Raw genomic sequence first — 16,785 nt, forward strand, 5'->3', positions numbered from 1 at the left:
CTTGCTCATTGTGAGAATATAGTAGTGTGACCCATCTCCAAGGTAAGTGATCCACAGAGTGCACAACAACTGTTTCTTTCTGAAGGACCCCCATGTCCTTTGATACTTCCCATACTTGATGATATTTTCACTATGTTTTTCAGAGCAGTATATACTTAGTAATCTTTTTTGATTGCTCAAGATCATTGCCGTCTTCTCTCAGGCAGGCGAAGGAGAACACAACAATCAAAGCTCAGCCTGAGCTGGGGCCATTGGTACCCCATCATGGAAGGCAGTTTGGGGAAAATTCACCAGCTTTCAACAGTCCTGCTGATCCTAAAGTCAAGTTCAACCCTGGTTGCAGAGAGTGGAACAAAAATGGAAAGGAAGAAGACAAATCTGTCCTCACAGGAACAGGCAGTGGTGTGAGTAATTAAAATATGATTGCTTTTTGACATATTCTTGGGCTTTTGATAGGGGAAAAGAGAGGAAACTGTAGAGGTGACCATGGAAATAGATGTATCCAGATTCACTTATGGGATCATGGGATTTAAAGCTGGGAAATACTTAGAGAAAACCTAATCCAAACCCATCATTTTGTAGCCATAAGGAGGTCAAGTGACTTCATCAGATTGAAGGATCATAAATTTAGAGTGAGAAAACAATCCCATAAATTTAGAGCTGGGTATATGCCCCATTATTTTATAAATGAAGGAACCAAAGCCTACAGGCCAAGACCATGTCCCCAAGATTATACTCACAGAGAGCAGAAAGGCACCTCAGAGACCAGCTAGTCCAGCCTCTCATTTTACAGAGAAGGAAACTGAGGCCCAGGGAGTTGAAGTTTTAGAGGTGGCAAATGTAAGAGGCCTTGATTAGAATTCTGGTCCTCTGACTCCATTGCCAGGGCCCTTTCTAATACACCTGGTTGATTCACAGAAGTCTGGAGAAGTTAATTGACTTGCCTGAGGATGCATGGGCAGCAATTGGCAGAAAAGTCCAATCCCTCTTCCATATGACATTCTTTCCTGTGCAACAGGCTCCTGGGTTTTGAAGTCAGGTTTCCTCATGCTAGATTTAACACTAACATTGAATTGCCTTCCACTGTCAGAGCTGGGATTGGAGTCACATCTTCTACGTCTAGACCCAGTGTTCTTTCTCCAATGCTTCATTGCCAATACCTCAGAGATATTAAAACTTTAATGAGAATTATAATATAAAATTAAAAACAAAACAAAACAACTTTCTAACCCTTAGAGGTTCCCCAAAGTGGAATGGGCTGCCTTGGCAGCTAGTGGGCTCCCCCTCCTTGGTGGCTGTGCTCCCAAAGATGATAGCTTTAGATATGGAGTGGTCTTAGATGCCATGAAGTCCAATCCCCTCATTTACAAATGAGGAAACTGAGGACCAGGGAAGAAGTGGGTGTTCTTTTGTTATGGGCTAGTCTGGGTGAGGTCTCTGCTGACTCTGGAGTTCTGTAATCTAGAGATCTAGTAATCTAGTGTGACCTTCCCATTTTACTGAGGAGCACCCTAAGACATAGAGATATTGCCCATCTTGGTTGAGGTAACACGTGACAGTGGATGAAACAGCCAGTAACATGCGCCTTGGAGCAGGTCAGTTTCCACAGCAATATGGATTTACCAATGGCTGCACAAACTGCTAATGTCTAGCCTCATTGACTCTCTTTACTCAAACATGCAACCTTAGAAGAAGAGGCTTTGGCAATCATTCTAGCATAGTGGATAGAGGAGGCAGGAAGGTCTCTGAATTCAAATTCAATCTCAGATACTTCCTCTTTGTGCGACATTGGGCAAATAAATCACTCAACCTCTGTCTGCCTCAGTACCCCCATGTATAAAATGGGCATAATAATAGCACCTACCATTTACATAGAACTTCAAAGTTTGCAAAACAGTTTACAAATATTGTCTCATTTGTTCCTCACAATAACCGTGAAAAGTAGGTGTAATTATTATGCCTATTTTATGGATGAGGAAGCTGAGACTTAGAGAGGTTACATGACTTACCCAGGATCACATAGCTACTAAGTGTCTGAGCAATGATTTGAGTCAAGGTCTCTGTGACTCCAAGCTCAGCCTTCCTTCCATCCTGTTACCTAGTATCAGGGTAATGAAAATAGTAAAGGACAAAATGATATATTAGAGGAAGAGTGGGTCTCAGAATCAAACAGATTGGGTTCAAGTCCTGATTCAAAAACTTACAGATTGTGGCTCTGGGCAAATCCCTCAACCTTCATTGCCCTAGACAACTTTTGTGATTATAAATTGCAGAAGAGTGGCCAATGAGCTCAATTAGGAAGGGTTTTCTCGTTAGGACTTACCTATATCAGTGAGGTCTCAGGTCCAGAATCAAAGACAGGGGTGTGTGTGTGGGTAGGGTGGGAGATAGGTGAAGGCCTAGATTTGGAACCCAACTAATTTTACTCTGAAGCTACTGTTGTAGGTCACAGACAGTCAGAAAGCAAGGTGAATACCATTTAAATCTGGTTCTCCTGTCTTTTGGTTACCTGGCATTTTCTCCAGCTGTCCCCAAGCCTGAAATGCTCTCTTCCCTCATCTCTGTCACCGGACTTCCCTGACTTCCTCAAGTCCCAGCAACAATCTCTTCCACAGAAAACTTTTTTTTTTCTATTTCCTCAGTGCCTTGTCTCTGTTAATTATCTCGTATTTATCCCTCATGTAGCTAATTTGTACATATCTGTTTGCTTGTGTCCTCCATTAGATTGTAAGCTCCTTGAGGGCAGGGACTGTCTTTTGCCTTTTTGTACCCCCAGGGCTTAACACAGTGCCTGGCACAGAGCATGTGTTTACTAAGTGTTTATTGACTTACTGACTTTCAAGACTTTGGACACATGTCCAGATGTCCCCTGAACTTAGTTTTGTCATCTGTAAGATGAGATAATTGAACTAAATGGCCTCAGGGGTCCCTTCTAGCTCTATTTCTGACCCACAATCATATGGTCCTATGACTACAAGGGCAGAGAATCATAGGACCATAGACTTACCTCTGGCAGAATCCAATCTCCTCATTTTACATAAAGCGAAACTGAGACCAAGAGAGGATTGACTTGCTCAAGGTTGCACAGAAGTAAATAATAGAGTTAGGATCTGAACCCTGATCCTCTGACTCCTAATTAAGATGGGAAGGAGAGGGCAATTATGTAACATTCTGGACAAAGGTGGGAAAGCACATAGCAGGAGGCCAGACTTCAGGAAATAAAGATGATTAACATTGCAGCTGAACAGGAGAGGAGAGCATCTAAACACAGCCCACCAAGTCTTCTTGCTATTGTTCCTAAGGCTCTTCTGAACAAGTTGAGGGGGTCAGGGAAGAGACTTACCCACCCTCACACATCTGAAAAGTGTCACAGCAGGTCTAGAACCTACCCCCTTGACTGTGAGGTCCGGAGTTGTCTCTGCAATGGCCCCTTGTTATCTAGTCCTGTAGGTTGAGACAGAGGCTCTCTGCCTCCTCTCACAGAGCCTGGCATATTTTTGAGCTCCCAGGGTCCTTGCACAAGGCTTGGCAGGGCTGACACTGGGCCCTTAGACAAAGCCAGCCTCAGTGTGATGCAGGGAGGGCTCATTAATTAGCTTTGTCTGTGAGCAACCCTGGTGATGGTCCACCAGATGGCAGGCACAGTTGTCTGGGACAGGAGGTGAAGGTTCCGGGTGTGGGGCTCTCATTACCACCATTGGGAAGGAGAAGGCATCCTGCTGGAATAAAAGATGTGAAGAAATCACAGAAAAGCATTTCAAACCCAACTCCCTTATGCTTACTGAGTCAGCATTGCCTTGCAGAGACGAGGGTATTGGGGCTCAGTCCCTGAAATCCTTCCACTAAAGATTACAGATGATGGATGATCTTCCTAGAAGGGTACCTGTGATGCTTCCTGTGATTTAGGAAGGCACTATGAAGATTTGTCATTAGATGTGAAAGCATCATTAGAGTTCTGCAAACTGACTCATAAACAGCCTGTTAAAGCTAGGTGGAACCTTACAACAGAAGATGCCACAGCTGGGAGGGACCTTAGACCAGAGGATGTTGGCATTGAGGAGGGCCTTAGACAAGGAACTCCAAAGTGGAGATTAAGTAGTCATGGCTCCAAAGAAGCTCACAATTTATTAAGAGCTTGGGCCTGATAAGTCCAAAGATCCTTTCTAGCTTGAAATCTAAGATCCTTATGGCCTGTAAGATTCTGGATTTCCCTTGTTTATTCTAGATGCTCTTAAGTCACAGAGTCCTCTGATCGAATGGCTCCAAGGTAAGAATACATGTGACATGAATCTCGATAACAAGGCCTGTAACTTTGCAGCCAAGCACGTCCATTTAAAAAGAAATGAATTCACCTCTTTTCTTCTGCTCTTGTCTTTTCTCTGTCAGATTCTAAAAGGGGCAAATGCTCAATGTAGCTCCGTGCCCTCGGGAGACCAGTCGCTGTCCTACCTTCATGGCCTCCCCAAACCCAGCCCAATAGACTGGACCTTGGAACACATGTCTAGAAATGGCCCAGGTGGGCTCGAGGTATCTGCATTGGAGTAGGATTATTTTATGGGTATGGAGCAGGAAAGCAAAGATAGAGAACACAGATAGATGGTGTAAATCAGAAGAACGTAGAATTTAGAATTGAGGAGTCAGCAGCTCCACATTTCTTGCTTTATTTTGTTATTAAAGGGTTTTTCGATGCTTTCACTTTTATATCAGGCATTTCTAGATTGACTCCGCCCCGTGACCTTCTTGCTTTTTCTCACAAGACATGCTTCATCTCCCAGCTCCATCCATTTTCACCAGCTGTCCCGTATGCCTGAAATAATCCCTATCCTTATACCCCCCTCCTGGCTCCTTCTAGTCTCATCTCATCTCCTACCTTCTGTTAAAGGCTTTTCCCATTTTCTCTCAATGTTATTGCCTTCCCCTGAGAATGCCTCCAATTTACCCTGCATGCATCTGGTAGATACATAAGGGTTTCCATGTTGTCTTCTCCATTAGACCTTGAGATCTTTAAGGACAGGGGCTATCTTTGCCTTTCTTTGTTTCGCCAGTCTCAGCACATTGCCTGCCATGTGAAAAGTACTTAAGAATTGTTGTTTACATGACCCATCATCCCAAAGTGGCCTTGTCTTGTAAAAAAAAAAAGAAAGCCATTGAGCAAAGCCAAGTGCAGGAGCTGCAGCCACATGCGGCTTCTTAGTCCCTCGCCTTCTCAAGGAAAGGAAGTAGATGAGGTTTTTTTCATCTGCTTTTTGGGGGCCAAGACCATCTCATGAATACCACCACATTCACTTGGATTTTCATGATCATTTCCTTTTTATTGTTGCATTCCCTCTGTATATCACCCTCTTGGTCCCATGTACTTTACTCTGTTATCAATTCATTCAAATCTTACTTTGTCTGGACTGGTGATTTCAGCAGCCCCGTGCCTTCCCATGTTTCTCTGAATTCCTCCCATTAGTTCTTTCTTGCAACACAATTATATTCCATAACCTCCCATATGTCATAATTTGTTCATCTATTACCCAACTAGTTTGTTTCCAGTTTGCTTTTCCTACCACAAAAAATGCTCATGTGAAGATGTCGTTACATATGGGACCTTTATTTCTTGGGTGTATATGGGATCACTAGTTAAAGGGGAAGTAACTATTAAGTCTTTTCCCCAAAAAATTCCAAATTGATGTTCAGAATTGTTACACCATTCATAACTCCACTAACAACGTATTTTTTTGCCTGACTTCTGACAGCCCTTCAGAAACATTAACTCTTTCCATTTTTTGTCAGTTTGAATCATTTGACGCATTCCTTTCATTTTACAAATGGAGAAACTAAGAGCCAGAGAGAAATGAATTCTCCAAGGTCACACCTGTAGTAAGAAGGAGAGCTGGCATTTAAACTGGGTCCTCTGACTCCAAAAGGACTTAGTCTCTAAGGCATCATGGCATAATAGAGCAAGTTTGGGAACTGCAATCGATAAGATCTGGGTTCAAACCTTGACTCATACTCTCTAAGTCTGTGACCATGGACAAGTCACCTTTCTTCTTTGAATTTCAGTTCCTTCATCTATAAAATGGAGATAACAAAACTTTAATAAAAAATGAGATAATGTCTGAAAAAAAAAGTTTTGCATACTTCCCAGTGCTGTGGAAATATTAGTTGTTATTATTCAACACTAGACTATATTGCCTTTCATGATAGTGAATGAAGAGCGTGAACCATCACCTCACTTATTGAATGGCTTGCCCCCAGCCAATGCTTTTGGCGAGACTCTCAGTTTCTCTCCTGGGTTTGAACTTTGGGTCTTAAATCATGCAGTGCCCATATACCTTTTCGTGCTTATTAGACCTTAGTCTCTGTATGTGCTAACCAAACCACTCTCCTCCCTCTTCCTCAGACATAATAGCTCATCTCCCTGGCACAAGGTGCCCCCTATGCCTGGGACACCTTCTCCCTTCACCCCTGAATCCCTAGCTTCCTTCCAAACTCAGCTCAAGTGCTATCTTCTGCATGTGAGGCTTTTCCTGATCCCTCCAGCTCCCAGTGGCCCCTCCCCACACCCCCAAGAAATTGCCCCATATTCTGTATGTATATAGGATAACCTTATATGTGTTTATCACACCATCCATCCATCAGGAAAGCATTTGGAAGTATTTCCTTATTTTTCAGTCCTGAGGCTAAGCACTGGGGATACACAAAAAAAGGCAAGATTGCCCGCTGGCTACTTATTTCACTCAATGGAATGTAAGCACCTTGAGGGCAGGTTCTTTGTCTTTTCATGTCATGCCCAACACATAAGGGCATGCTAATTGACTCATGGGTCTTAGGAGCCCAGAAACTATGCTGACTTTCAAATAATGGGCCAAAGATACAGATAAATATTGCTACCCATTCTGGTGGCCTCTGGTTACTCTCTGGGGCTGATTTGGCTCTCTAGTCAATCAGTGAACATTTATTAAGCACTTAACCATGTACCAGGCACTGTGCTAAGTGCTGTGGATACAAAAAGAAGCAAAGGACAGCTTCTGTACTCAAGGAGCTCAGACTCTAATGGGGAACAACACAAGATGCAAACAAATACATACACAGTGAGTTATATTTAGGATAAATAGGAAATTAGGGGAGGGAAGGCATTCAAATTAAGGGATCAGGGAAGGCTTCCTGTAGGAAGTGGATTTTAGCTAGGACTTGAAGGCAGCTTAGGGAGGTCTGTAGTTAAAGTGGAGGAGGGGGGACAGTCCAGGCATGGCTGGGGGTGGGCAGGGGCAGCCAGAGAGAATGCACAGAGCTAAGAGTTGGAGGGTCTTGTAAGAGGAATAGCCAGGAGTCACTGGATCCACAAGTATGGGGAGGAAGATGTAAGAAGATTGGAAATATAAGTGGTGGCAGATGGCCAGTTGGGTGGGTGTGAGTGAGCTATAGACCTGCCTGGGATTAGCTTTTCATGCCCACTTACAGTTTTCATGCCCAGCAGTCACTAAAGAGGAGACCCAAAATACACACACACACACATACACACATGTACACACACGTATACACACATACACACACACATGCTTGTAAAATTTATATGTTAGGGTTGGTTTTTGTTTTCTTATTGTCTTTCTCAGAGCCTTGGTCTGAGGTCAAGTGAAGATGAGTCTCTTCTGGTGATGGTTGGAAGGGAATTCAAGGTACATCCTCCAAGTCCTGATTTGCTGGACCAGCTGGAGAAGGAATTGAAGGTCTTAGATCCCATCTCTTCAGGACTTCTTCTTCAATCCCAGCTGAGCCGACTGCTAGTAAAGCACGAGGTCCCTCTGCAGTTGCCCACTGTCAAGTTACTTTTCCAGAGGTTCACTCAGACCAGATACTCAGAATTGGTATGGCTAGCTTAATAAGATAGTGGGGGTGGGGAGAGAAAATGAGCCTTTCACTGTTTCACACAGGCATGTGCTCAGTGAGCGGGTCTGAAGAAGCCTGTCCCCATCCTTAAAGTCAGAGCTTCACCTCTGAGATAATGGCCTCCCATTTATCCTGTATATACCTTGTTTGTATAGATGGGTTTTCATGGTGACTGTTCCATTACATACTATGTTTCTTGAGGGCAGGACGCATGTCTGTCTTTGCCTGTCTTTGTATCCCCAGGTCAGCAGAGTACTCAGCTCATAATTGGGTGTTGTTCAGTTGTGTCTGACTCTTTGTGACCCCATGGACCATAGCATTCTGTGCCCTTCTATCCTCCACTGTCTCTTGAAGTCTGTCTAAGCTCATGTTCCTTGCTTCTGTGATAGTATTTCTCTACCTCATCCTCTGCTATCCCCTTCTCCTTTTTTCTTCAGTCTTTCCCAACATCACTGGTTTGGCTTTTGTTTGTTTGTTTTGTTTTATCCCCACCGAGTCCCATCTTCTCATTTTCTGGCCAAAGTATTTCAGTTTCAGTATTTGATCATTCCAGCGAATAGCTTGAATTAATTTATTTAAGTATTGACTGATTTGATCTCGTTGCTGCCCAAGGGACTCTCAAAAGTCTTCTCCAGCATCACAATTCCAATGCATTGATTATTCCATGCCAGGCTTTCATTATATTCCAACTCTCACAGCCACACATTGCTACTGGAAAAGCCATAGATGGCTTTGACTATGTGGACCTTTGTTGACAAGGTGATATCTCTGCTTTTTAATATGCTGTCCAGATTTGCCATAGCTTTCCTTTCAAGGAATAAGTGTATTTTAATTTCATGGTTGCAGTCATCATCTTCAGTGACCTTTTAGCCCAAGAATATAAAGTCAGACACTGCTTCTATTTCTTCTCCCTCTATTTGCCAGGAAGTGATGAAACCAGTTGCCAAGATCTTAGGTTTCTTTTTTTTTTTTTGATGACTCAGAATAGGTGCTTAATAAATGCTATTGCGTGATTTACTCTCTGATTTTCTCCTATCCATTGAAGGTTCAGGGCAGAATCAGGAGACTTGAATTTCAATTCTACCCAACACTTTCATAGTTTGATAGTTTTAGAGGTAGAAGGCATCAAAGAGAACATCTTGCCAAACCCCCTCAACCCCCCCCCCCATTTTACACGTGAGGAAGCTAAGGCCAATTAGGTTAATGGGTTTACTTAAGGCAGGGGTTGGTAACCTTTTTGTGACTTGAGTCCCTGTGGCACTTTGGTGAAGCCTGTGGAAAGAAGCCTTAGCAGAATAATGGTTTTAACTAGAGTGTCCATCTATTTGTTAGTCTACCTACCTATCTCTATATAGATAGGTAGCTAGCTATAGATTGATATTTATGTGGATAGTCATAATTAGGTATTTCTAGCCATGTGTACACACACACACACATACAATTACAAAGGACATCAATTATATTGAAATATATTCATCAAAATATTTTGCAAAGTAACCTCACAGACCTCATGAATAGCACAAGCCTATGGAGGTGATAATCATCAGAGGTGGTATTTGAACCCATATCTTCTGAATCTACTGCACCACACTACCTGTGATAGCTTTCTAATTATGTTATTATTTACTTAATATAATAAGACACAACATTGATTAGGTACAGCTAGGTGGGGCCATAGATCACAGAGCACCCTGCCTGAATGCTTCCTGAGTTCAAATCTGGCCTTTGGCACTTACTGGCTGTGTGACCCTGGGCAAGTCACTTAACCCTGTTTGCCTCAGAAGGAAATGGCAAACCACTCTAGTATCTCTGCCAAGAAAATGCCAAGTGCGGTCATAAGGAGTCAGACATGACTGAAAAACCACTGCATCCTAGGCACTGAAGACCAAAGGGTCCCTGCCCTCCAAAAGCTAACAGTCTACTAGGAAGCCAAAAAGCTATAATATGTACTCTTACCTGCTAAATGTGAAACAAACTGCTCTGGAAAGTCTGAGAAGGAAAAGTCGTCACCAACTAGAGGAAATCAGGGAAAGATTTCTTTGAGGTTTTTTTTTTTTGGAGGGGGTAATGCAGGGCAATTGGGATAAAGTGCCTTGCCCAAGGTCACACAGCTATTAAGTGTTGTGTCTGAGGCCGAATTTGAACTCAGGTCCTCCAGATTCCAGGGCCAGTGCTCTATTCACTGCGTCACCTAGCCGCCCCTTGAGTTAGGTTTTAAAGGAACATTTGAAATTCAGAAAAATCAATTTCACCTCCTACAATCCCATTTTTCCCTTCTCTGAAATGAGGCTTAGGATATATGCATCACCTTCCTTACAGGAATTGGGAGGAATGAACTTTGGGAGCCTAAAAGTATATTAATTATGTTTTCTTTAATGGTAATAATGATGATACTTGAAAGGCACAGGAGGGTCAAAGTCTCCTTGGGAAATGACTTTTGTCATAGAATCATAGGTTTTGAGGTGAGAGGCACAATAGAGGCCCTCCTGTCTAACCCCTTCATTTTATAGATGGGGAAGCCAAGGCACCGAACACTGAAGGAATGACTTGTCTGGGATTCCCCAGCTAGCAAGTGCCTGGGTTGGGATTGGAATACATGTCTTTCTGACTTCAGGTGCAGGGCACTCTCCATTCAGCCACACTGCCTTGGTCATCAGGTTTATTGGGCTAGTTGTTCAGAGACAGATAAAAGAGATGCAGATTTGGGCTTGTTTGGGGTCTGGTCATGGTACCATTAGTGTGGAAACTCCTGGGAACAGAGCTCTGAACACAGTCCCTGCCATCAAGGAAGTGGGGATCCTGGGCAAATCGTTTAACCTTTTGTGCCTGAGGCATTTCTTTAAGAGTATGAGTGACAGGGAAAGCTCTGATCTGCATTATTAGAAAAGTTCCTTGCATTGGCCTGGGCAGTGTCAGCTCTTATTCTGTATATGTTCCCTTATTGTGTATGTGTTTTTGAGGTATATTTTGTCTCCCCCTTTAAAAAATAAACTTCTTAAGAACAAGGATTGTTTTAATTTAGGCTGGGGCCTGGTCCCTTGTGGGCATCAATAAATTAATGAATGGATGGAAGGATGAATGGATTCTCTAAAGACATTTTGGAAATCTCTTTATTTTTCCATGTAACCAAAGTGTATGTTCATTTTTAGATTAATTATAAAAAGCTGCTGTGGTTTTTAAGGTTAGCTGCGTCAAACGAAACTCAAAGGAGTGAGCCCCTGGCTGATGATACCCCAGTGACAAAGGAGGAAACCAGCGATCTTGGCCCAAGGTGATCATTGCTCCTTCTTCCGAGATGGTCAGGTATTCAAGGAATCTGAGTTAAGTGGAAACTTAGGGAACTAGATGTTCCATTTCCCCCCCCAATGTAGAAGCTCCTTCTAGACCCTCCCTAATGGTTGGTCATCCAGCACTGCTTAAACACTTCTAGAAAAGGAGGTCAGTGCATATAAGTATGTAGAATCATGATCTTATGATGTAGAAAGGCCCACAGAGGCCATCTAGCCTTACCTCTTCTCCCCTGAAGGAATCTCTTTGGTCTTAACCCGGCCTTGTCACCATATGATGGGTTTCCTTTTTTCTTTCTATTCTTTATGTTTTGTTTTTTGTGTCTCCCCCCACCCCCCAGAGTTTTACATGAGCTCTCTCTCTCTCTGTCTCTCTCTCTCCATCTTTCTCCATCTCCTTCTCCTCTCCTCTTCTATCCCTTCCCCTCTGCTCTCCTCCCCTCCCTCCTCTCCCTCCTTTCCCCCCTCTCTGTTTCTCTTTCTTTTTCTCTGTCTGTCTCTGTCACTTGCCTATGTATTTGATATATGGAAAACAGAAAAGTAAATTTATGAAAAAAGAAAAAAAAAGGAAAGCTGAAGCCCTTCAGTGCTCATGAGTTCATTGTTCTCCTTGGAGCTGAGACCACAGAGAATATGAAGAGGGGCCCACCTATGTCACTGAAGAAAGATTTCAGATGAATGAGTCAGGGATCTCCTTCCCTGAAGCACAGGGAAAATAGAAAAAACAAGGCAGAGAATGCTTAGGGTTGGGTTGGGTTATTTTTCCTTTAAACAACCTGGGGATTGGAAAGAGATACCAACTTAGCATGGTGCTCAATACATACTGAGTGTGTAAAAAGTGTTTTTTTAAGTTCATTCATTAAAAACTGAAGCTTTGCAGCCTGATACCAGAGGGAATTATATTTTCCATAAGGTTTCTTTATACTTCATCTATATAGAGGACACTGGCTTCAAAATGTCATGTTAGTAAAAATACTAGCTTTTATAATTAGGATACTACTACCTAATACTGAAAATCAAAGGCTTTCCAAGCTGGAAGGGACCCCAGAGAGCATTAAGTCCAATCCCTGTCATTTTAACAAATGAAGAAAATGAGATGTAGGGCTTTTCTGTGATTTACTGAGGGACAAAGTCAGTGAGCATCTAAGATGACATTTAGACCCATTTGTTCCTTACTCTCAGTTCAATTTTTTATCCATTATACCACCATATTGTTTCTTAGACCTTAGAGTTTATCATTTGTTAAAAATGTTCTGTGACCGATGCTAGGGACATAAGAATTATTTTTATATTTGTTTTTTATTTTTTAGGCATTTCTGATTCTTTGTGACCCCATTTAGGGTTAAAGTAAGGTTGACCCATTCCTTTTTGCCTTTCTGTTCTTCCCCTACATTGTAACCATTTTCGCTTGCCTCTTCTATATAAGATAATTTACCCCATTCTGTCTCTCCCCATCTCCTCTCATTATATTCCTCTCTCACCTCTTCATTTCACCTTTTAAGTATCACCCCTTCCTATTCAATTGGTCCTGCTCCCTCTATCTATGTATACCTGTACACATATATAAACACATTCTCATATGTATTCATATGCCCATATACCCTCCTATATAGACATATATATGCATGTGTGTGTGTGTGTGTGTGTATATATATATATATATATATATATATATATGCAGACATTTCTATTCCCTTCAACTATTCCCATACTAAGAAAAGTTTCATAAGTTACAAATATCATTTTTCCATGTAGGGATGTAAATAATTCAAATTTGATAAATTCATTATGATTTCTTTTCCTTGTTTACCTTGTCATGCTTCTTTTGCTTCTTGTATCTGAATATCAAATTTTCTATTCAACTCTAGTTTTTTCAGCAAGAATGCTTGAAAGTCCTCTATTTCACTGAATGACCATATTTTCCCCTTAAACATGATATTTAGTTTTGCTGGGTAGGTGATTCTTGGTTTTAATCCTAGCCCCTTTGACCTCCGGAATATCATATTCCAAGCCCTTCGATCCCTCAGTGTAAAAGCTGCCAGATCCTATGTTTTTCCTGATTGTGTTTCCACGATATTCAAATTGTTTCTTCCTGGCTGCTTGTAATATTTTCTCCTTGACCTGGAAATTCTGGAACCTGCTTATAATAATCCTAGGAGTTTTCTTTTGGGTATCTTTTTCTCAATTTGATTGGTGGATTCTTTCACCTTCTATTTTGCCCTGTGGTTCTAAAACATCAGGGAAATTTTCCTTGAGAATTTCTTGAAGAATGATTTCTAGGTTCTTTTTTTATCCTGGCTTTCAGGAAGTCCAATCATTTTTAAATTATCTCTCCTGGATCTATTTTCCAGGTCAGTGGTTTTCCCAATGAGATATTTCACTTTGCTTTCTATTTTTTATTTGTTTGGATCTGTTTAATAGTACTTTGATTTTTCATAAAGTCACTAGCTTCCATTTGCTCCAATCTAATTCTGAAGGAATGAATCTCTTCAGTGAGCTTTTGAGATACTTTTCCATCTGGCAAACTTAGCTTTTTAAGGCATTCTTCTCCTCATTGCCTTTTTGAGCCTCTTTTGCCATCTAAGTTAGTCTATTTTAAGGTGTTATTTTCTTCAGTCAGGTTGTTGACTCTCATTTCATAATTTTCTTGCATCATCTTCATTTCTCTTCCTAATTTTTCCTCCTCTTATTTGGTTTTCAAATTCCTTCTTAAGGTCTTCTATGGGCTGTAACCAGCTCATATTTTTTCTCGGAAGCTTTTGGTGCAGGAGTTCTGACTTCACTGTCTTCCTCCTGTTCCATGCTTTGATCCTTTTTGTCCCCAACATAGGAGTGTAATGTTGGCTTGCTCTGCTTGCTTTCCTTCCTTCATTTGCTCATGTTGCCACTCAATTACTTGACTTTTGGGCTTTTGCCACAGTAGGACTCTGCTGCCAGACAGGGGAGCTTTGTCCCAATCACTGGGGTTTTCTCAGCTGCCAAAGGTATTAGTTGGGTACCCTCCCTGAAGCCACCACACACTCTGGCAAGATAGTCCCACACCCCAGGACCTCCACCCTCGACAGCAATCCAGATCCAATCAGGGTAAAACAAGAGTGATTACCCCTCAGATTGGTCATTTGGTCCTCCTGCAATCTGCCTGCCAGGGGCTGTGGCTGAATGGCTTGGTCCTCCTACAATCTGCAGGACAAGAGCTGAAGCAGCCACATGGCTGTGGCTGCATTGCTGCTGTGCCTCATCCACTTCTTGCCCCGGGGGCAAAGACCGAGCCAACTCCCAAACTACTGGATCCCAAAGTTCACACTGCACTGATCTATCTCTTTGTCCTTAGCATCTATGTGTTTATAATTCTGGAAAGTGCCACAGCTGCTGGTGATCTGAAGTCCCTCCAGCTGGTGGCTGGCTGTGGCTGCCCTGAGGCTAAAACTTCTGGCTCTTGAGGGGCTGGGGTCGGCTCCCAGAGCACTGCAGTGGCCACTTCTGGCCGGCCTGCTGGGCTGTCCTTAGCAGTAGATTAGCTTCTCTGTGTCATTTTGTGGGTTCTGTAGCTCCAAAGTTGTTCATATTCACCTTTTACATGAATTACAGGAGGTGGAAGATGGAGCCCTAAGGAAGTCCTGTTTCTACTCCACCCTCTTGGCTCCGCCCATCCCAGAATTATTTTTCTTACTTCAGTTAGATCAGGAGTAGGGAATCTGCTGCCTAGAGGCCACATGTAACCCTCTCGGTCCTCAAGCTCAGCCCTTTCACTGAATCCAAACTTCACAGAAGCAATCTCCTTAGTTAAAGGATTTGTTCTGTAAAACTTGGACTCAATCAAAAGTTCACACCCAAGGACCTAGAAGGTCACATGTCGCAAGTCCACAGGTTCCCCAAACCTGAATTAGATATTTTAGGGTGTTATTGCTTTTACAGTAGAATTCCATGATCAAAGCTTAACTCTAGTAATAGTGTGACCAAGAATCTCACCTGAATTCTCTAAGTCATTTAAGGTCAAGACTCATGCTTCTTCAAGTGGAGGCCATTCAGATTGTCAATTAGATGTCAGGCTCCTTGAGGGTATGGTACTGAAGAAGCACAGAAGTGGAGAAATGAGAAGAACATTAGATCTTAGAATATTAGAACAGCTGACCCTGAATTTCAGGAGAGAACCTTAGGATATGGAATGTCAGAGTGGGAAGGAACCATAGAACAGAACATTAGAACCAAGAAGTGCCTTAGATCTTAGAATGTTAGAACAGACAACACTGAATGCCAGGAGGGAATCTTAGAACCTAGTATTAGAGGACAGAGAGACCCTAGATGTTAGAATATTAGTCCAGAGAATGTTGGGGAGAGAGCTCAGGACCAAGCCTGTCCCAGCTGGGAGGGTCTTTAAAAGCCATGTCTCAGATGCCTCTATTTTACAAATAACACAGCCCCTTGCAGAGTGTCTGCTGTCATTATTTGTTGTGATTGCTGTTTCTGTTCCCAAACTCACCAAGCTGGTTAAGGGCAAGAGGGAACATCTCACAAAACCCACTTCATCTGATAATCTTTCTACATTTCCACCAATGACCAGTTTCTCCTAGGGTGGCTTTGTGTCTCTTGGGAAAGAGGCATCTGGGAAAAGGGTCCTAAGGTTTTCAGAAAAGCTGCTGCTTGTAAAATCCTCCTGTCAAAAACAGACAAACAGGAGCAATGGTCCAGGGACCCAGCTTATAGCTGATACAAGACTTTTTTTCATTAATGTATTAAGTCCAGAAGAGAGCCTATTCTGGGTGTTCAGTTGTGGGGAGCCTCCAGTCAAAGAGACATAAATGTGCTTGAAACTCGAAGCATTGCCAGTGATAGCTGGGGTGGCAGTAGCTCCCTGAATCTAAGTTAGACCAGATGTAGGAGGCATCTGGACCTGAGCCTTCTAAGAAAATCCCACAGGCTACAGGAAGTGGGACTTCTTCATGCACTGCCTCTTGTTCCCTTGATGGTGGTGGTGGTGCTCTCAGCATTGCTCCGCAATCAGAGGGGAGTAAGCATGGACCTACTTCATAGGTGGGCTTGGGTGTCAACTTAGAGTCATGGAGACCTGTGTTTGAACCCTGCCTCAGACACTGGTTATGTTAGGAGTAGAAAGAAGAGGACAGATTTGAGAGACTTCTAGAATTGATAAGATCTGGCAATGGGTCACATAGGGATAGCGGGGAGGGTGAGTATAAAGAGGTAAAGATGACATCTTGGTGGAAAACCTGAGAGACTAAAAGAATGGTGGTGTGCTCGGCAGAAGTAGAAAAGCTAAAAGGGAGGGAGGAAAAATAATGTGTTATCAACTCCATGACCTTCGGCAAGTCAATTAACCTCAGTTATCTCCTCTGTAAAATGGAGAGAATGATGAGAGGTGTTGCCATAAGAATCAAATGACAACCTTAAAGTATCATATAAATGCTAGATAGTATCATTGTTGTTGTTGTTGATATTGCCTAATAACTTTTTCAGTGTCCTGCCCCCCCTTAAATGAATGTTCTGTAGGGCTGTTCCCCATAACCTCTTTTACCTGTCTTTCTATCTTTCCATCTTTCCATCTATCTACCTGTCTTTCTATCCATCCATCCATCCATCCATCCATCCATCCATCCATCCATCCATC

The 16,785-nt window shown here is 42.5% G+C and overlaps 1 protein-coding gene across 1 annotated transcript in view; it reads left to right on the forward strand.

Moving 5' to 3' along the window:
- Positions 1 to 16,785, forward strand: part of LOC138164800 (uncharacterized protein C1orf87-like) — a 62,403-nt gene that overhangs the window by 9,159 nt on the left and 36,459 nt on the right. The window contains exons 2-5 of the mRNA XM_069092741.1: positions 203 to 404; positions 4,387 to 4,527; positions 7,602 to 7,853; positions 11,025 to 11,146. Coding sequence (XP_068948842.1) covers positions 203 to 404; positions 4,387 to 4,527; positions 7,602 to 7,853; positions 11,025 to 11,146 — 717 coding nt within the window. The remainder of the gene's footprint in view (positions 1 to 202; positions 405 to 4,386; positions 4,528 to 7,601; positions 7,854 to 11,024; positions 11,147 to 16,785) is intronic.

The sequence above is a fragment of the Petaurus breviceps genome, unplaced genomic scaffold, assembly GCF_028583685.1.
Source record: "Petaurus breviceps papuanus isolate PSGF00001 unplaced genomic scaffold, PetGlider_PUasm1.0 207, whole genome shotgun sequence".
Lineage (NCBI taxonomy): Eukaryota > Metazoa > Chordata > Mammalia > Diprotodontia > Petauridae > Petaurus > Petaurus breviceps.